The following is an 18985-nucleotide window of genomic DNA, read 5'->3' as shown; positions in this document are numbered from 1 at the left end:
TCAGCCGCCTCCGACCCGACCCGGGAGTGATGACTCCCAGGGCTCAGGACACAGATTGGTCTCCTCCGCCCCTCCAGAGAAACGAGATACCGCCACACCTGGGGCAGACCAGCCCTCCCCATCTGAGCAAGGGGACTCCCTTCCTGAGGACGCAGACCTGTCCCTGTGTTAGCTATGCGCACTAACTCCCCCACACCTGGGGACACACAAAAATACCCTTCCCCTGGTGGGGAGAGGTGTCCTTTCTCCGGGGCTCAGATTCACACACGTTTATCGGGAGAATCCGGACCGCTTCCCAGGAGCTTGGGTTGGGCGCTGGGGTCCGGCAGGGGCGTCCGAGAACTGTGGGTCCACTCCGCCCCGCCCCCGCACGGCCCATCCGCCCCGCCCCGCCCCGCCGGCCCAGTGCCCCGCCACTGCTCCCCAGCCGGCCCTTCCGCCTCACTCAGCCGTGCAGCAGAGCGGGCCGAGCGCGGACCATGGACCGCACAGCAGCGGGCAAGGAGTTCGCCCTGGTAAGGGGACCTGGAGTCCCAGGATCCTACATCCCTGGCGACCCCAGGATCCAGAAACTCCATGCTCCCAACCGTACCCTTGAACTCTCTCCACAAATTAGGCTCCTTTGAACAGCCTGGGGGGTTCCTACCTCGGGCCTCTGGGCCCCTGACCCAGTGAAATGGCTGGTTCCTTTTCGCGGGGAGTCTCTGAAAGCATCTATGGGAGAGATCATAGACAGACTCCTCGAGACTGGACGCCAAAGTGCCAGCCCATCCTTCCAAGGACCAGAGAGGAGGGTACCCGCGGCGCCGAGGGATTTCCCTGAGCCTGGGCCAGGAAGGGAGGATGAAACTAGAGGGCCCAGGCTTGAGTCCACTGGAGAGGTGGGCAGTGGTCCCGGGACCCTTCCCTCTGCCGCGCCCTGAGCCCGCCTCCGTGTCCAGGCGCAGCTGCAGGACTGGGGAGAGGAGACCGAGGACGGCGCGGTGTACAGTGTCTCCCTGCGGCGGCAGCACAGTCAGTGTTCGAGTCCGGGGACAGGGCCCCAGGGCACCCAGGTGAGGAAGGGGTAGGAGGCTGGGGCGGGGCGGAAGGCGACCAGGTGAGGCGGGGCTGAATGGAGGGGCGGGACTGGGGCCCGAAGGAGGGGCGGGGCTTAGAGGCGACCTGGTAAGGATGGAGTGGGGTTTAGGGGCGGCCAGGTGAGTGGGGTAGATGAGGAGGCGGGGCCAGGTGAGACCGCGGTGCTCAGCGGGACCTGGGGACTGAACTGGATGGCTGGGCTTAGGTAAGCCAGGTTTAGTGGGGCGGAGCTGGAAAGGGAGGAGGGGTCTTTAGAAGCGGCCGGGCGAGGGCAAGGTGGGGCGAAGAGCTCGGGAACGCGCCAGTGAAGCGAGGCGGGAGAGCTGAGAGCAGCCTGGGGGTAGGGATGGGGGTGGGGCTTTGGGGGGTGGGGGCGACCGGTGAATAGAGCAGAGGGCGGGCGTAGCCTGGGCGGTAGAGGCTGTTCTGGGCGGGCTTCGGGTGTCGTTTATACACGGTACATAATAATGAAGTAAGGGAGCGAGGTAGCCAGAAATAGACAGGGTCAGGTGCAAAAGCGGTGCTCCCCAAAGACACGTGGGAGATGGGTGCCGGGGCCCATTCCTCTGTGTCTCATTGCGGTCCCCCTGGCCCGCAGGCCCCCAGCCCCGCGGCCGACACCTTCCTTCATTACCGCACCAGCAAGGTGCGGGCGCTGAGGGCGGCGCGGCTGGAGCGGCTAGTGCGGGAGTTGGTGTCGGGAGACCCCGAGCAGGACCCAGGCTTCGTGCCTGCCTTCCTGGCCACCCACCGGGCCTTCGTGCCTACTGACCGTGTGCTGGGCCTCCTCCTGCCGCCACCGGCGCCGCCACTCCCGCCCGGGTCAGTACCAACGGGAGATTCTCCAGTGCCCACCCCAGACTCTCGCCTGGATGCTCGATCTACTCTCTCCGGAGCCCTCCCCCTTCCCCTCCCCCCAGAATCCTCTCCAGCCCTTCCCTTCTTCACCTGATGTGGGTGTGGGGGTGTCTTTCCAGGGTAGAAATCAAGAAAACAGAAGGAAGAGATCTGACTTTCAACAAGAACTTGAGGTTTGCCTCCAACAGGGTGGGGGCGGGGGGGGGGGGGCGGAGGGCAGAGGTCAAAGATCGGATCTGAAATGTAGGAGCTCCCGAGTCTGGAACTGTGGGATGGGCTCTGAGGTCCCACCCCTCTTGGCCAGGGCTGTGGTGTCGGTGCTGGGCTCATGGCTGCGGGACCACCCTCAGGATTTCTGGGATCCCCCTGCCCACTCGGACCTAGGCAGTGTTTGCAGCTTTCTGGGCTGGGCAGCTCCATCAGGGGCTGAGGCCCGGGAGGCCGAAAAGCTGCTAGGAGATTTCCTGAAGGAGGCTGAGGCAGAGCAGGAGGAAGAGGAGCAGTCCCAGACACAGGCAGGTGAGCGGACTGGGGGTGTGATAGTGTCCTGAGCAGGCATTCTCCCTCCCCCAGGGATATTCTCCCCTCTGGAAGATCTACAGATCTTGGGCAAGGTCCTTAGCCCTGTCTGAGCCTCAGTTTCCCCACCCATAAAATGAGAATAATAACCCAGTATTGTCATTTATCCCTCACCTCCCCCACCCAACACATGACAACTATAAAGATGTTCCATCATGGGGTCAGGATATCTTGTGTTTTGGGCTACAAATCATCCTATTGCTACTTGCCTTAGGAGCCACAGAGACCTAGGTTCAAATCCCAGTTCTGCCATTTGCTGACTGTGCTACCTTGAATAAGTCACTTCACCTCTCTGAGCCTGTTTCCTGGGGGCAATGACAGTACTTACCACATTGGCTTTGTTCATTCAACAAATAAACTGTTGATAGGAGCTCCCTGTTCCCTGGGGAAGACAATTGGTGGACAAGTAAATAAGTAATGAGGGCTTTGCAGGCAGATTCTTTACTATCTGAGCCACCAGGGAAACCCAATGAAGGCTTGGCAAATAGTATTATTTTCATTATTGTTGGATGTCAGCAAACTATCTGGCCTTTAATAGAAAAGTTTGCCAAGAATTTCCTGGAGGTCCAGTGGTTAATACATTGCACTCGTGTGCAAGGATGCAGGTTCAATTCCTCGTCAGGGAACTAAGATCCCACATGCTGAGCTTGCCAACCTCTGTTGTAGAGAGCTTTGGAAGGAAGGAAAAATATCCACATACTTCATTCAAACCTTTGTTCAACTGTCGCCTGCTCAGATGTGCATTCTCAGATCTCCTCCCAACAGATACAGCCTCCCACTCTGAGTCCTTTTACCTGCCTTATTTTTCTTCATAGCATCCATTTGTCGTGTCCCCAACTCTGTCCCCAGAGTTAGTTACAAGATGGGTTTATTTATTGAATAATTGCATCCTGCTTATAAAATATCATCTTTCACCCGTCTGTGTTTGATCTGATCCCTATCACAAAAGCTTAATAACCTTAATCCATTCTTTAATCTTCAGACTAATCTGGCCACATTTCTCTCTGCTTTACAAAGTAGCAGCCACTTCTCTCCCCTAGAGACAAAGTCTCAGCTATTTAAATATGTTTTATCCCTTCGGCTTCTCTCTTGGTTACTAAATATCTTTCTTCCTTTGCCTTCAAGATTTCTCCAGCTTATTCCAAGTCATCCAAGCTGCACAGACTAGTGAGGTAGCTACTAGCCCCATGCGGCTATTGAAATTGAAGTTAATTAACATTAAATAAAAATTAGAATCAGTTCCTTGGTCACACTAGCCACATTTCTAGTGATCAGTAACCACATCGGGCAGCACAGATAGAAAATATTTTCACTGCTGCAAAAAATTCTATTGAAAAGGCTAGCCTAAACTGTGAGTATTTGAGGTCAGAGAAGAAAAATGAACATTTATTGAATCCCAACTGTATGCCAGGCTCTGGGAACTTTAACATGTTTATTTGGGGGTTACTTTTTACCATGATTTCAAACACATACAGAAATAGAGAGTAGTGTAAAGAACACTCACACACCCCTCACTTATTTTCAACAATTATCAATTTAAAAATATTTATTTATTTGGCTGCACAGGGTCTTAGTTGTGGCACGCAGAATCTTCAGTCTTCCTCGGGGCATGCAAAATATTTAGTTGTGTCAGATGAACACTTAGTTGAGGCATGTAGGATCTTGTTCTCTGACCAGAAATCGAACACAGACCCCTGCATTGAGAGTGCAGAATCTTAGTCATTGGACCACTGGGGAAGTCCCTCCTATGCTCACTTTAAAACTAATATTTTGCAATACCACCTGTCCAAATATGAAATGAACAACAGGTAATTAACTGAACTTAAAAATAATAATACATTGCAACAGTAATAGGAAGGAGAAAGAAGACAAAAGCAATTTACACAGCAATGTTGGTATGTCAGTGTCTGGGCATGCCTCGCTAGAAGACATAATGGATTGACCAGTGCCTTCACCTGCCATAGCATCACAGTGAGTATGGAAACCACAGACTAATGCAGGGGAGTGTACCAACGACAAAGATGCCATAGCACAGATGTTCGTGACATCGATTTCCAAAATGGTGAACACTTGCAATTTCCATATAAAACAAAGTCCAGGCTCTCACAGTCCTTGCATTCCTGGAGCCAAAATGATTAGTGTTTATGAGCAAGACTGGGCTTCCCAGGAGGCTCAATAGTAAAGAATCCGTTTGCCAGTTCAGGAAACACAGGTTCAATCCCTGGGTTGGGAAGATCCCCTGGAGAAGGAAATGGCAACCCACTCCAATATTCTTGCCTGGGAAATCCCATGGGCAAAAGGAGCCTGGCAGGCTATGGCCCACGGGGTTACAGAAGAGTTGGACACGACTGAGTGACTAAATAGCAACATGAGCAAGATAGTTGGGTTCTAGGTGCAGATTATTGTAAGCAGGTTTTTTAAGGACACAAATTTGGAGGCTGGGTGTTAAACGATTCTTCACTATGCATGTCTGGATTTCCAAAGTGTCCCCTAGGGGGCGCCACCATTGACCACCCCCCCACCCCGCCCCCCTCCCCCCGACCTTGAGAAAAATAATTTATATTTATTGAGTACTTTATAGGAGTCTGGTATGTGTGATCTCATTTGATTTTTTTGATCCATACTTTTGATGAATTAATAATGAATTAATGTTTTCACACTTGGACACTTTGAAAAAAGCCAGATGAGGAAACCAAGGCACAGAGAGGTTAAAAACTTGTTTTAATTCACACAGCTAGGCCAGTGGATCAATTTGGATTCGAACTTGGGACATTAAGACAATGTCTTAACCTTCCCTTAACCACATGGTTGGGCTTCCCTGGTGGCTCAGTGGTAAAGACTGCCTGCCAATGCAGGAGATGTAGGACACAAGGGTTCGATCCCTGGGTGGGGAAGATCTCCTGAAGAAGGGAATGGCTGCCCACTCTAGTATTCTTGCCTGGAGAATCCCGTGGACAGAGGAGCTTGGTGGCCTACAGTCGGACTGAGCGTTTAAGCTCACCTAGTCAATGCTCCCTCAGGACCCCCTGGGACTGCCCAGATCCTCTGCCCAGACTCCCCGGTGGGCTGCCTGGAAAACGAGGAGGGCCTCGTGTGGGAAGGCCCTGAGCTTCTGGACTTCAGTGTAGATGATGTGGCGGAGCAGCTGACCCTGATGGACGTGGTGAGTATCAGAGCCGGCCCGCGCGGGCAGGGGCTGGGATAGGGGACGGGTATCGGGTTGGGGAGGGAGGAGGAGTTGGGGGAGATCCCTCTGAGCTCAGATTCCACCCTCCTCCACCCCCTGCTCAGGAGCTCTTCTCGCGCCTGCGGCCCTTCGAGTGCCTGGGCTCCGTGTGGTCGCAGCGGGACCGGCCGGGGGCCGCAAGCATCGCCCCCACTGTGCGCGCCACCGTGACCCAGTTCAACACAGTGACCGGCTGCGTGCTGGGCTCAGTGCTGGGGGAACCGGGCCTTGCCGCCCCGCAGAGGGCGCAGCGGCTGGAGAAGTGGATCCGCATAGCTCAGGTGCGTCTCTGGCGGGAGAGTAGGGGCAAGACATGCGCGAAGCCGAGGCTCAGTGAGAGAGGCTGGGGGCAGGCGGAAGGCCAAGGACGGGTCTCTGGAAAAGCGGAGGGTTGAGGCTGGGAGGTGCCTAAGGGAAAGTCCAGCACGTGGCCTTGAGCCGCAGAGGGTTCAGTTCAGTCGCTCAGTCGTGTCCGACTCTTTGCGACCCCATGGAATGCAGCACGCCAGGCCTCCCTGTCCATCACCAACTCCCTAAGCTGCTCATCTCATCTTCTGTGGTCTGGTCCCCTTCTCCTCCCATCTTCAATCTTTCTCAGCACCAGGGTCTTTTCTAATGAGTCAGGTTCTTCGCATCAGGTGGCCAAAATATTGTAGCTTCAGCATCAGTCCTTCCAATGAATTCAGGACTGATTTCCTTTAGGACTGACTGGTTTGACCTCCTCGAAGGCCAAGGAGTGGCCGAGAGTACTCCGTGCTGGTTAAGGAATAATACGGGTGGGATGATGGGTTTCCATTGTAGCTCAGTTGTATGGGCTTTATTGTAGCTCAATCTGCCTGCAGTGCAGGAGACCCTGGCTTGGCTCCTGGGTCAGGAAAATACCCTGGAGAAGAAAACGGCAATCCACTCCAGTATTCTTGCCTGGAGAACTCCCATGGATAGAGGAGCCTGGCAGGCTACAGTCCATGGGGTCACAAAGAGTCAGACAGGAGTGAGCAACTAAACCACCACCACAAGGATGGGATGGGTGTACTGTGGAAGGAATAGGCTTGGTACCAAGCCAAGAAAAGGAGGTGGAGGTCTTGAAAGAGCCCAGTGGAGGTGGGGCAGGAGCCTCTGGGTAGAGAGGAAGAGTAGCACTGGGGCCCAGGAAAGGGAGTGGGGGCGAGGCAAGGCAAGGGGACCAGAGGTTGACACCTGGAGTGAGACTTAGGTTGAGGATGAGCAGTCTGGAACTAGGAGATGCTATAGGTCCATCTAGGGCCCAGGGAGAAGTAAGGAGTGGGGACACGGAAAGCCAAGGTCAGACAAAGGGTACGGAGAGGTAGGTCGGGGAAAAGGCCAAATCCGGGTAGCTTGTCAGATGTGGGGTGAGATGTAAGGGTTTGACCTGGGGTCACAAGTCACGGGATCAAAGGTGGATCATACTTGGGGATCAGGCAGGTTTGAGGTGTGACCAGCACCCCATCCACCCCGCCCCCCAGCGCTGCCGGGAACTGCGGAACTTCTCCTCCCTGCGCGCCATCCTGTCCGCCCTGCAGTCTAACCCCATCTACAGGCTGAAGCGCAGCTGGGGCGCCGTGAGCCGGTGACCAGGGACTGGGGGTGGGGGCGCTGGGGCGGGACCTCTCGCCCACCGCATCCCCGCTCTGACTCTTCCCACAGCCACCCGTGACTCCTCTCCTGTCCCCCCCAGGGAACCATTATCCACTTTCAGGAAACTTGCCCAGATTTTCTCCGATGAGAACAACCATCTGAGCAGCAGAGAGATTCTCTCCCAGGTACGGGTGGGTGAGGCCCCGCAGATCCCAGGCCCAGGAAGGGGCCATTGCTTGTCATTGTCGTAACACTCAGCGTCCTTTCCCATGCCTCTCGAGCATGGCCTTCCTCCTGTTTGTAGGCAGCCCTGTGTTTTTGCTGCTTCTGTTGCCCTCATCAGAGCTCACACTTGATGGCTGCCTTAGTTACTCATTCAGCAAATACCAGAAGCTACAGTGAAAAGGTCACTGAAGGTCAGAGTCACGGCAAAGAGTGAAAAAAAAATTGTGCTAAGGACTTGACTTTGATAAGCAAAACAAAACAAACAAAAAAAGTGTGCCAACGAGTCTGACTTACTGCAGGCAAGATTTAGGTTCTGACTGCAATTAGGTGCTGGTTCTTGGGGGGTGAATCCAGAATAGAGACTTCCCTGGTGGTCCAGTGGTTAAGACTCTGAGTTCCTGATGCAGGGGACATGGGTTCGATTCCTGGTCGGGGAACTAAGATCGCACATACTGCAGCATAGTCAAAAACTGCAGAATAGATGGCACTGGAAGTCTGTTCTTCTGCCAAGAACGTTCTTCCCACCCTCTGCAGGTGTCTCCCCCAGTGTCCCCACCTCTGAGAGGCCCTCCCTATAGCCCCCACAGCTCCACTCTAGCCCCATTGCCCTTATCTCTGCCTGTCCTTAGATTACACATCTAACTTGGTTGTTGCTGTTTCGCCATGGCTGATGTCTGCTCTATGAAATTCTGTCAGAAATTTTGTCTGTTTTGTTCACTGCTGCCTCCCCAGCACTCCAAACAGTGCCTGGCCCAGAGTAGCTGATCAGTAAACAAAGCGAACAAATGTCTCAAATAAGGATGCGAGCTCAAGGAACTCTGCATTAAGCACATAGTGTGTGCCAGGCAGTTGCCAGGAGGCTCAGCCACAAAGACACAAACACACTTTCCTCCCCTTGGAGGGCTTCAGGCCCCCGATGGGGACACACACAATTAATTGCCCCAGCAACTATATCACTAATTACCAGGCAGAACAATGCTGTGAAGGCAAAGTTCAGGGCATTGCTTGGGAGGGGTCGCCAGGTACAAGGATTCTCACCTGTGTTATAGGCCAGCCTTGGGGTCCACGGCATCCACAAGCCCCATCTCTCATCATCCGCTGTGGGGCGTGCCTCCTGCTGCTTATCTGCTCTCTCCTCCTCCCCCCTGTTCACTTTCCCTTGGGTATGGCTGTCCTGGAGGTATCTTCCCTGAGGGAGGGGTCAAAGAGACCCTAGGACTACTCAGTGCTTCTCCTCCCCCTCAGTTAGTTCAGTCACTCAGTCATGTTCAACTCTTTGCGACCCCATGGACTGCAACATGCCAGGCTTCCCTGTCCATCACCAACTCCCAGAGCTTGCTCAAACTCATGTCCATCGAGTCAGTGATGCCATCCAACCATCTCATCCTCTGTCGTCCCCTTCTCCTCCTGCCTTCCCCAGCACCAGGGTCTTTTCTAATGAGTTAATTCTTAGCATCAGGTGGCCAAAGTATTGGAGCTTCAGCTTCAGCATCAGTCCTTCCAGTGAATATTCAGGACTAATTTACTTTAGGATTGACTGGTTTGATCTCCCTGCAGTCCAAGGGACTCTCAAGAGTCTTTTCTAACACCACAGTTAAAAAGCACCAGTTTTTTGGTGCTCAGCTTTCTTTATGGGCCAACTCTCACATCCATACATGACTACTGGAAAAACCACAGCTTTGACTAGATGGACCTTTGTTGGAAAAGTAATGTCTCTGCTTTTTAATATGCTGTCTAGGTTTGTCATAGCTTTTCTTCCAAGGAGCGAGCATCTTTTCATTTCATGGCTGCAGTCACCATCTGCAGTGATTTTAGAACCTAAGAAAATAAAGTCTCTCACTGTTTCCAGGAGGCAACTCAGGGGCCCCAAGAGGAGGATGCCCCTGCAGGAAGCCCGTCCTCGGTGAGTGATGTGGTTTGAGATGAGAGACAAGTGGGATGCTGGGGCAGGGGGTGGAGCCTGATGGGGTCACTGATGCCTGAGAGTGACTGGAGCTCTGGGGGCCACAGAAACTGCCCCCAGGCCCCGTCCCCTACCTTGGCACCTTTCTCACGGACCTGGTAATGCTGGATACTGCCCTGCCGGATATGCTAAAGGTCTGAGCCCTGACTCTTGACTCCTTACCCTCAGCACAGTGGGCCTCCTGACCTCTCACCCTTGACCTTGCCCGTGCTCCCTGACCCCAGCTCCCTTAGTGCATGAGGTTCCTGATATCCCAGCTCCTGACCTTAATCCTCGAACCCTGACCTTGGAGTCTGAACTGTCTCCAGTTCAGACAAAGTTTGTCCCCAGGGGGATCTCATCAACTTTGAGAAGAGGAGGAAGGTAAGGGGGAGCTGTGGTGGGCAGGGGTGGAGGCAGGGAGGGGGTCCAGGGTTGGGGCAGAGCATGGGCAGAGGTCTCAGAGGCCGCCCCCTCAGGAGTGGGAGATCCTGGCCCGCATCCAGCAGCTGCAGAGACGCTGTCAGAGCTACTGCCTGAGCCCCCGCCCGCCCATCCTGGCCGCCCTGCGTGCCCAGCACAAGCTCAGCGAGGAGCAGAGGTGACAACTTGTGGCCTGGTCTGACAGCGCCTCCCCATCCCTGCCACTGATCCTGGATGACACCCCGGATCCGCACACCCCATGCACCTCCCCAGCTCCCCAGATCCCCTCCTGAGCCTTCACCTCACCCCCCGCCAGCCTGTCACCTGACATTGTCTCCAGCCCAGTCGAGGGCCCCAGTTGCCCTCTGACCCCAAACTTTGACCTCATCTGACTTTCTTTTCTTTCTTTTTTATGTTTTTGAAAAGTAACTTTCTTTACTTTTGGCTGCTCGGGCTTTTCTGCAGCTGCAGCGAGTGTGGTCACCCTCTGTTTCTGGTGCACTGTGTTCTCATTGTAACGGCTTCTTTTGCTGTGGAGCATGGGCTCTAGGCACACGGGCTTCGGTAGTTGTGGCTCCTGGACTCTAGAGCACAGGGTCAGTCGTTGTGATGCCTGGGCTTAGTTGTGCCACAGCCTGTGGGATCTTCCCAGATCGAGGATGGAACCAGTATCTCCTGCATTGGCACTGAGCCACCAGGGAAGCCCTCATCTGACTTTTGGACTTCAGCATTTAATGTGTAGCTAGCTGTTCAACTCACCATCCTATCTTTTCTCTTCCCCACCTCTGGCCCTATATGACCCATGACCCACCTCTGACTCTCTGAGCCCAATCATTGACCCCCAGTTCTGAGTAACTGACTCCAACTTTGACATATATCTGATTTATGACCCCCATTCAGTTGACCCCAATTCAACTGTACCATGGATTCATTCTATTGAATCCATGACCCTAATCATTGATCCCAGTGATTATCCGACCTTGAACTCTATCCTTGACCCAATCTGACTCCTCAGTCCCACTCTATGAATCCCTGTGTGTCCTGCTAATCAAGCCATCTCATCTAATCACTGATAAGACCCTGAAACTGTAATACCCACATTTATTACCCTGATCTTGACATTGGGTGCCTAATTCCTGGCTGTACCCTCCTTCTACCCCCACACACACCCAACACCCAGCTCCTAACTGAACCTAATTCACTTCTCAACCCACCCATCCATCTACATCTTGACCCCTCAGCTATCGCATCTCCCGGGTCATTGAGCCACCAGCCTCCTCCTGCCCCAGCTCCCCACGCATCCGACGGCAAATCAGCCTGACCAAGCGCCTCAGTGCGTGAGTTGCAGGGAGTATGTGGTGGGTGACGTGGGCAGGGATGGGATCTGCTCCCGGGTCTGGGTTTGATCTTCGCGTCATCCTGTTCCCTATTTTCAGGAAGCTGTCCCGGGAGAGAGTTTCATCCCCTGGTGGAAGTCCTGGGGATCCCTCATCCTCCACCTCAAGGTGAGCATCCCATCTGATGAAGGGACTGGAGAGGGGTCAGAGTTCAGGCCAGCCACCCCACTTCAGACTCTGTGTCTCCCCCAGTCTGTCCCCAGCATCCCCTCCATCCAGTCCTAGAACCAAGGACCCTCCTACAGGCAGTCCTCCAGCCTCTCCAGGGCCCCAGAGCCCCAGCACCAAGGTACCAAGACTATGTGTACACGTGGGACTGCAGGCACCCAGGGCTGTTGTGTGTGTGTGTGTGTGTGTGTGTGTGCGCACACACATAGGATTTCACAGCCAGGTATGTGCACAGGAGACCATGAACACAGTTGACTCAGCACTCTGAGCATATGTCTGGGAAACTGCATGCATCTCCACGGACCCACTTAAAGGACTGTCCATCACTTATGCTCAGATCTGGACAAGAGCTTCCACTTACCCACAAGGCACTCTGGGTTGCAGTCACTACTTTTGTAAGGATATGTGTTTTCCCAGGAATGGGCTTCCCTGGTGGCTCAGCAGTAAAGAACCCACTTGCGATGCAGGAAATACATATTCAGTTCCTGGGTCAGGAAGGTCCCCTGGAGAAGGGCATGGCGACCCACTCCAGTCTTCTTGCCTGGAACATCCCATGGACAGAGGAGCCTGGTGGGCTGTAGTCCATAGGGTTGCAAAGAATTGGACACGACTTAGCACAAACATAGGAGTTTGCATAGCTGGAGGGAAAATGCTGGCATGAATAGCCATAGTATCCATGGGCCCTGTGCAGAGCATTTCGTGTTCATGGGCTTGTGCCCATCCAACAAGTGTGAGCAAATGTGGGCACTCGCTGCTCTCAGGTTACACTGGGTTTCTTGTGTGTGAACACGAGTCATGTGTCAATTTCTATAACAGCATAAAGGTCTGTATGTGATGGGATGGCATAGATGCGGGCATCTATGGGATGGGATGGCATAGATACCCTAATTGCACGTCCCCAGGCTCAGGGTACGCAGGACGATGTGTTGAATACAATGAGGGGCGGGGACCCTCATGCTCTCCCTTCTCAGCACCCAACCCCGCTCTCCACAGCTGCCCCTGAGCCCAGACCTGCCAGGCCCCTGGCCCCTGGCCCTGCCCTTGAGTGGCCCTCATATCTCCCTCCCTGGGCAGCAGGGCTCAGAGGCCCGCGTCATCCGGGTCAGCATCGACAACGACCACGGTAATCTGTATCGGAGCATCTTGGTGAGGAGCTGAGCCTGAGACCTGCTGGGGACAGCCCTGCCCTTGGGGCTTGGGTGGTCATCCCTTACCTGCCAGCCTCTCTTTGCAGCTCACTAGTCAGGACAAGGCCCCCAGCGTGGTCCAGCGAGCCTTGGAAAAACACAATGTGGCCCAGCCCTTGGTCCGGGACTATCAGCTCTTCCAAGTCCTTCCTGGGGACAGGGGTGAGCAAGGACAGCTTGGAGCCTGGGCTAAGGGGCAGTTGGCTGGGGAGGATGGTAGGCTGACCAGGGTGGTTCTGGAACAGAGTAGGGGTGAGATGCAACAGGGTGGGGTTAAGAGGCAGAAAAATATTGATGCCTCCCTTAGGTGGGATCATGAGGTTGCCCTAGCTCAGTGTGAGGGAAGGGGGCACCAAAAGTGTCTTCCTAGGATTTATGGGGAAATGAGATTGTCGGGGAACCAGTGGGAGAGGGAATGTAGAAGGTCATCTGGGCTTCGATCTGTAGAATTGTGAGGTTGTTTGGGCTCAACCTCGTGGAGCACAAGACTGAAGGGAGGGTCTGGGCTTGGATCTGAGGCGAAATGAGTTTGTCCAAGTTTGGTATGGGGACTCTGAAGTTACTTGAACTTGGCGTGGGAGAGGGCCACGTGGTACTGAAATTCACGGTAGGAAACGAGATTGTTCAATGTAAAGTGAGTAGAAAGTTGTCTACTTTTAAAGAGAGGTAACAGGGAACTATATTGAATATCCTGTGACAAACCTTAATTGAAAAGAGTATGTAAAAGCATATATGCGGGCTTCCGTGGTGACTGAGATGGTAAAGAATCTGCCTCAGTGAAAGAGACCAAGGTTCAGTCTGGGTTGGGAAGATCCCCTGGAGAAGGGCATGGCAACCCACTCCAGTATTCTTGCTTGGAGAATTCCATGGACAGAGGAGCCTGGCAGGCTACAGTCCGCAGGGCTGCAACACCACTAAGCAACTGACAGTTTCACTTTCTTCACATAGATATATATGTATGAATAACTAAGTCACCTTGCCGTACAGGAGAAATTAACAACACATTGTAAATCGACTTCACTTCAATTAAACGTTTTAAGAAATGAAAAAAATACATATAAAGGAGGGAGAGGCAAGACACTGACATGCTAGGGAATTCCCTGGCAGTCCAGTGATTAGGACTCCACACTTCCACTGCTAGGGGCCTGGGTTTGATCCCTGGTTGGGGAACTAAGATCCTGCAAGCTGTGTGGCGCAGCCAAAAGAAAAAAAATGACTGACATGCTAAAGGGATATATGAGGTTGTTCACATGACAAGTGTGAGGGTTGTACAGGCTGGAAGTGGGAAGTCAGAAGTTGTCCTAGTTTATGGTGAGAGCAGCGTGAACTTGGCTGGGGGTTGGCAGCAGGGGAGAGGGTGGGGTGAGCAGGAAGTTGATCGCGGTGGGAGGCCTGACTTTGCTCAAGCTTCCAGTGCAGGTTGTCTAGACTCCAGGGGAAATAGGAGGAGGTTGCCCAGGTTCACAGTGGGGGAGACATGAGGTGGTGCAGGCTTGGAGTGGGGAGTTGTCTAGATTTCCAATGAGAGGGGAATGAGGTTGGCTTAGCACTGGCTGGAGGGGTCCAAGATTGTTCAGGTTGCGTGGTGAGTGGTAGAAGGCTCCCTATGTCCTTTGTGGGGGCAGTGCCAGGTTGTGTGAGCCTTTCACCATCTTCTCCATGCTTGGCCAGAGCTCCTGATTCCTGACAACGCCAACGTGTTCTATGCCATGAGTCCAGCTGCCCCTGGAGACTTCGTCCTGCGGCGGAAGGAGGGGGCCCAGCACACAACCTCAGTCTCCCTACCCCCTCCTCCAGGATATGGGCCTCATGGGCAGCAAGGGGTCTGGCTTCTATCACCAGGAGGCAGGGAGGGGCCTCCTCTGTGAAAAGCTCCAATTCCCCAGTAGAGGTCATTGTGCTCCATACCCTGTAACCGCCCCCCCCCCGCCCCCATTTTATTGGACCTCACCTCTCTGACCCTCTTGGCACCAGATCCCTATTCCAAAGACACCAGCCCATGGGGTGGCTGGTGGAGAGCTTCATCTTATAGAAAGGGGTGGGGTGCCAGGGCTCAGACCCTCCCCCAGAGAAACCTTGTAACTATTGGAGACACTCCAAAAGTGGCAAAAATGGATGAAAACAGTGACCAGAGTTATAAACAGGAGTCAGTCTTGTTTGTTCTGCGCCTATGCCCCAAGTCTACTCTTCATTAGGATAAAAATTTAAATAAGCAAAGAAGGGCTTCCCTGGTGGCTCAGTAGTAAAGAGCCCGCCTGCCCACATAGGAGACACGGGATCCATCCCTGGTCTGGGAAGATCCCACGTGCTGTAGAGCAGCTAAGCCCGTGTGCCACAACTACTGAGCGTGTGCTTTAGAGCCTGGGAACCCAACTGCTGAGCCCATGTGCTGCATCTCTAAAGTGTGCAAGCTCTAGAGCTACAGCAAGAGAAGCCACCACAATGAGAAAGCTGCGCGCCGCAACTAAAGAGTAGCCCCCGCCTGCTGCCTAAAGAAAATCCTGTGCAGCAATGAAGACCCAGCACGTCCAAAAACAAATAAATAAAAATTTAAAAAGAAAAGACAAACTAAGAGCCCTCAGAAAGGGGTTGAGTGAGGCATGGCTCACACCAGCAGCGGGTGGGAGTGGGGTTCTGTCACACACAGGGTTCAGGACTCTGTCCCTCAACATTGTTGGGGTAATATAATTCTTTCCTGCTGTGTTTATGGGAGAGGGAAGAAATGAAATTCCATCAGGACTTGAGACAAATATCATCATGTGAAAAACAATCATAACAACAACAGCAACAACAATAATAATACCCAGTTATGAACTCCCACTCTGCTAGACATCAACTATGGGCTTTATATCTAACTGTATTAATAAGGGTTCTTGCTATTTCAAGTGATCAAAAACTCAATTCAAACAGGTGTGGGCAAAAAAATAGAAATGAATGCCCCTGTAATTGAAAAGTTCCATGGGGCCAGCTGCAGGCACTGTTGGATCCAGGGACTCAAAAGATGTCACCAGGACTTTTAACAGAGTCTCTTGCCTCTGATTTGCTCTGAGAATGAGACTGTCCATTGACTCCCGAAATCCAATAACCTTCTATGGTTACAGAAACACTGATTTTTCAACTGGCTACCCAGGGTAAAGACTGTATTTCCAGTCTCCCTTGCAGTGAAATGTGGTCATATGATCAAGTCTCAGCCAATGAGTTGTAAAGGGAAAGGATGTGGGTACATTCCAGGCTCTGCCCTTAAAGAGAAGGGGTATGTCCTCTCCTGCCTTTTTTTGCCTTGGGTTGGTTAGAATGAAGATATGGAGTGGATCAGCTTGGACTGGGTGGTTTACACCATCTGAACAACTGAGCTGCAAACTGGAAGGATCATGGCCCTCTGAGACCACGGAGCAAACATACTGTATTGCTGCTACTTGAACTGGTACAAAAGAAAATAAATATCTATCTCAGGACTTCCCTGGCACTCCAGCAGCTGAGACTTTGCACTCCCAATGTTGGGGGCCTGACTTCCATCCCTGGTCAGGGAACTAGATGCCAAATGCTGAACACCACAACTAAAGATTCTGTGAGCTGTGATTCAGACCTAACACAGCCAAATAAATACATATTCCTCTTAAATGCCCAGCTTATTTAAGCCATCAGTATTATTTGGGTCTCTGTTACACTAGCCAAAAAAGAAAAAAGTTAATAAATGAATATTGCCCCACTCCAAGGCAGGATCACCCTCATGGGGCAGTGCCATTGCTACACCCCACCAGGTCCACCTGCCATGCAAGGAAAATGCCTGGGACTTCCCTGGCAGTTCACTGGTTAAGAATTCCCCTTGCAATGCAGGGGACAAGGGTTTGATCTCTGGTGAGGGAACTAAGATCCCATGTGTCTCAAAGCAACTAAGCCTGAATGCCACAACTAGAGAATCTGTACACTGCAACAAAAGATCCCACATGCTGCAACTATGACCTGATGCAGCCAAATTAATTCATTTAAAAAAGCAATTGGATGTAAGTAACAGTATTCTTAAATTGTTATTGTTGTTCAGTCACTAAGTCATGTCAGACTATTTGCAAACCCCATGGACTGCAGCACAATCTTCCCTGTCCTTCTTAAATTAGCTTAAGCAAATAATTGCTGTCCTTACTGAGCACTTACTGTGTGGCAGGCATGTTCTCATAACCTGATGTAATCTATTCATAATCCTCACATAAGCCTTATGAGGGGGCATTATTATCATGCCCATTTTATACATGAAAAACCAAGACGAGCGACGGTTAAGTAGCTTATCTAAGGTTTCAGGGCAAGTGACACGTGGAATGCATCAGAACATATGCTCTTACCCAAGGAAACAGTTTACAGTTTCTGCCTCTTTCTCTCTCTCTCTCTCTCTCTCTCACACACACACACACACACAAGCACAATCCAAATGCCAATTTCCTGAGGAAGAGATTCTCATTGACTTGTTTTTTTTGTTTGTTTGTTTGTTCCTCAGTAAGGCATGTGGGATTTTAGTTCCCCTCAGTTCAGTTCCGTTGCTCAGTCGTGTCCGACTCTTTGCAGCCCCGTGAATTGCACGCCTCCCTGTCCATCACCAACTCCCAGAGTCCACCCAAACTCATGTGCATCGAGTCGGTGATGCCATCCAGCCATCTCATCCTCTGTCATCCCCTTCTCCTCCTGCCCCCAATCCCTCCCAGCATCACGGTCTTTTCCAATGAGTCAACTCTTCGCATGAGGTGGCCAAAGTATTGGAGTTTCAGCCTCAGCATCAGTCCTTCCAATGAACACCCAGGACTGGTCTCCTTTAGGATGGACTGGTTGGATCTCCTTGCAGTCCAAGGGACTCAAGAGTCTTCTCCAACACCACAGTTCAAAAGCATCAATTCTTCAGCACTCAGCTTTCTTCACAGTCCAACTTTCACATCCACATATGACCACTGGAAAAACCATAGCCTTGACTAGATGGACCTTTGTTGGCAAAGTAATATATCTGCTTTTCAATGTGCTATCTAGGTTGGTCATAACTTTCCTTCCAAGGAGTAAGCGTCTTTTAATTTCATGGCTGCAGTCACCATCTGCAGTGATTTTGGAGTCCCCCCAAATAAAGTCTGACACTGTTTCCACTGTTTCCCCATCTATTTCCCATGAAGTGATGGGACCAGATGCCATGATCTTCATTTTCTGAATGTTGAGCTTTAAACCAACTTTTTCACTCTCCTCTTTCACTTTCATCAAGAGGCTTTTTAGTTCCTCTTCACTTTCTGCCATAAGGGTGGTGTCATCTGCATATCTGAGGATATTGATATTTCTCCCAGCAATCTTGATTCCAGCTTGTGCTTCTTCCAGTCCAGTGTTTCTCATGATGTACTCTGCGTAGAAGTTACATAACTAGAGACCAAATCCACGCCCCCTGCAGAAGCACAGAGTCCTAACCACTGGACAGCCAGGGAATCCCTCCACTTCTGTTTTTAAAAGTGCAGGAGGTTAAAAAAAAAAAAACAGGTGTAGGAGTACTCAGGAATAGCTCTCTCCAGTGGCTAACACAGGTCAGCTGTCTCCCTACACCTCTCAGGTTGGTTTTTCGCTTATCTTTTACTCCACAAATATTTCCTGACCTCCTATTGTATGCCAGGCTCTGTTGTAGGTGCTGGGGATATAGAAATGAACAAAACAGACTAATGAAGGTGGCGAATCAATAACAAAACATCAAATACATATTACATATTTATACGAAAAGTACAGGGAATGCAAAATGCTGCTGCTGCTGCTGCTGCCAAACCATTTAAGGACTGACATTGTGGGGGGTGAGGGGTGGGCGGTGAGAGGGTTGCTATTTTGAACAGGTGATCCAGGAGGACTTCACTGAGGAAGTGACGTTTAGTTAGAGTCCTGAGTAAACTGAAAGTGAGCTGCATGTCCATGTAGAGGAAGAACCTTGCAAGTGGAGGGAATAGACAGTGCAGAAGCCCACCTTAGCTTCACCATCAGCCAATTTTTTTCCTCCTAATGACAAAGATGTCTCTGGCTACTCCATCTGCCTACCCCGTCATCTAATAGAAAGCTGCACCTCCTTTCCTAGCTACTCCAGGGAAAAGTCCCAGAATGGAAGCTCATTGGATCCCCTTGGGTCACATGCCACCCCTGAACCAATTACCGTGCTCCAGGGAATGGAGCTCTCTGATTGGCTAATCTGGGGCTGGCTGACGCAATAAGGTAGGTACCCCCTGCTTCCCCAGGCATGCATCTCTTTTGGGCGGAGGGTGTTTACCCCAGTTGAAGCTCAGCCCGAGAGAGAACAGCTTTTATG

At 51.9% G+C, this 18985-nt stretch overlaps 1 protein-coding gene across 2 annotated transcripts; it reads left to right on the top strand.

Annotated features, from left to right (window-relative positions):
* Positions 1-39: 39 nt before the first annotated feature.
* RGL3 (ral guanine nucleotide dissociation stimulator like 3) lies at positions 40-14822 on the top strand. Of its 2 annotated transcripts, XM_069589272.1 has the most exons (19): positions 40-515; positions 942-1055; positions 1679-1902; positions 2058-2111; positions 2243-2457; positions 5538-5680; positions 5809-6024; positions 7228-7331; positions 7440-7524; positions 9414-9467; positions 9575-9661; positions 9858-9890; positions 9986-10107; positions 11171-11266; positions 11366-11434; positions 11519-11615; positions 12488-12640; positions 12729-12843; positions 14353-14822. In XM_069589272.1, the coding sequence occupies exons 1-19, from the start codon at positions 480-482 to the stop codon at positions 14547-14549; spliced, it is 2214 nt and encodes a 737-aa protein (XP_069445373.1). In that variant the 5' UTR covers positions 40-479; the 3' UTR covers positions 14550-14822. The 2 variants fall into 2 exon arrangements, with proteins under 2 accessions (XP_069445373.1, XP_069445374.1); XM_069589273.1 differs by lacking the exon at positions 9575-9661.
* The last annotated feature ends 4163 nt before the right edge of the window (positions 14823-18985 follow it).

Source organism: Ovis canadensis, chromosome 5 (genome assembly GCF_042477335.2).
Source record: "Ovis canadensis isolate MfBH-ARS-UI-01 breed Bighorn chromosome 5, ARS-UI_OviCan_v2, whole genome shotgun sequence".
Classification (NCBI taxonomy): domain Eukaryota; kingdom Metazoa; phylum Chordata; class Mammalia; order Artiodactyla; family Bovidae; genus Ovis; species Ovis canadensis.
The sequence above is the reverse complement of the archived record's forward strand: the minus strand, read 5'-3'. Positions and strand labels throughout refer to the sequence as shown.

What these genes read in the sequence shown, in the direction of transcription:
- RGL3 (XM_069589272.1), top strand. Translation starts at nt 480, where the DNA reads ATGGACCGCACAGCAGCGGGCAAGGAGTTCGCCCTG. An exon ending in ACTTTCAACAAGAACTTGAG is followed by an intron (nt 2,112 to 2,242) that starts GTTTGCCTCCAA and finishes CCTCTTGGCCAG; the next exon opens with GGCTGTGGTGTCGGTGCTGG. An exon ending in AGCTGGGGCGCCGTGAGCCG is followed by an intron (nt 7,332 to 7,439) that starts GTGACCAGGGAC and finishes TGTCCCCCCCAG; the next exon opens with GGAACCATTATCCACTTTCA.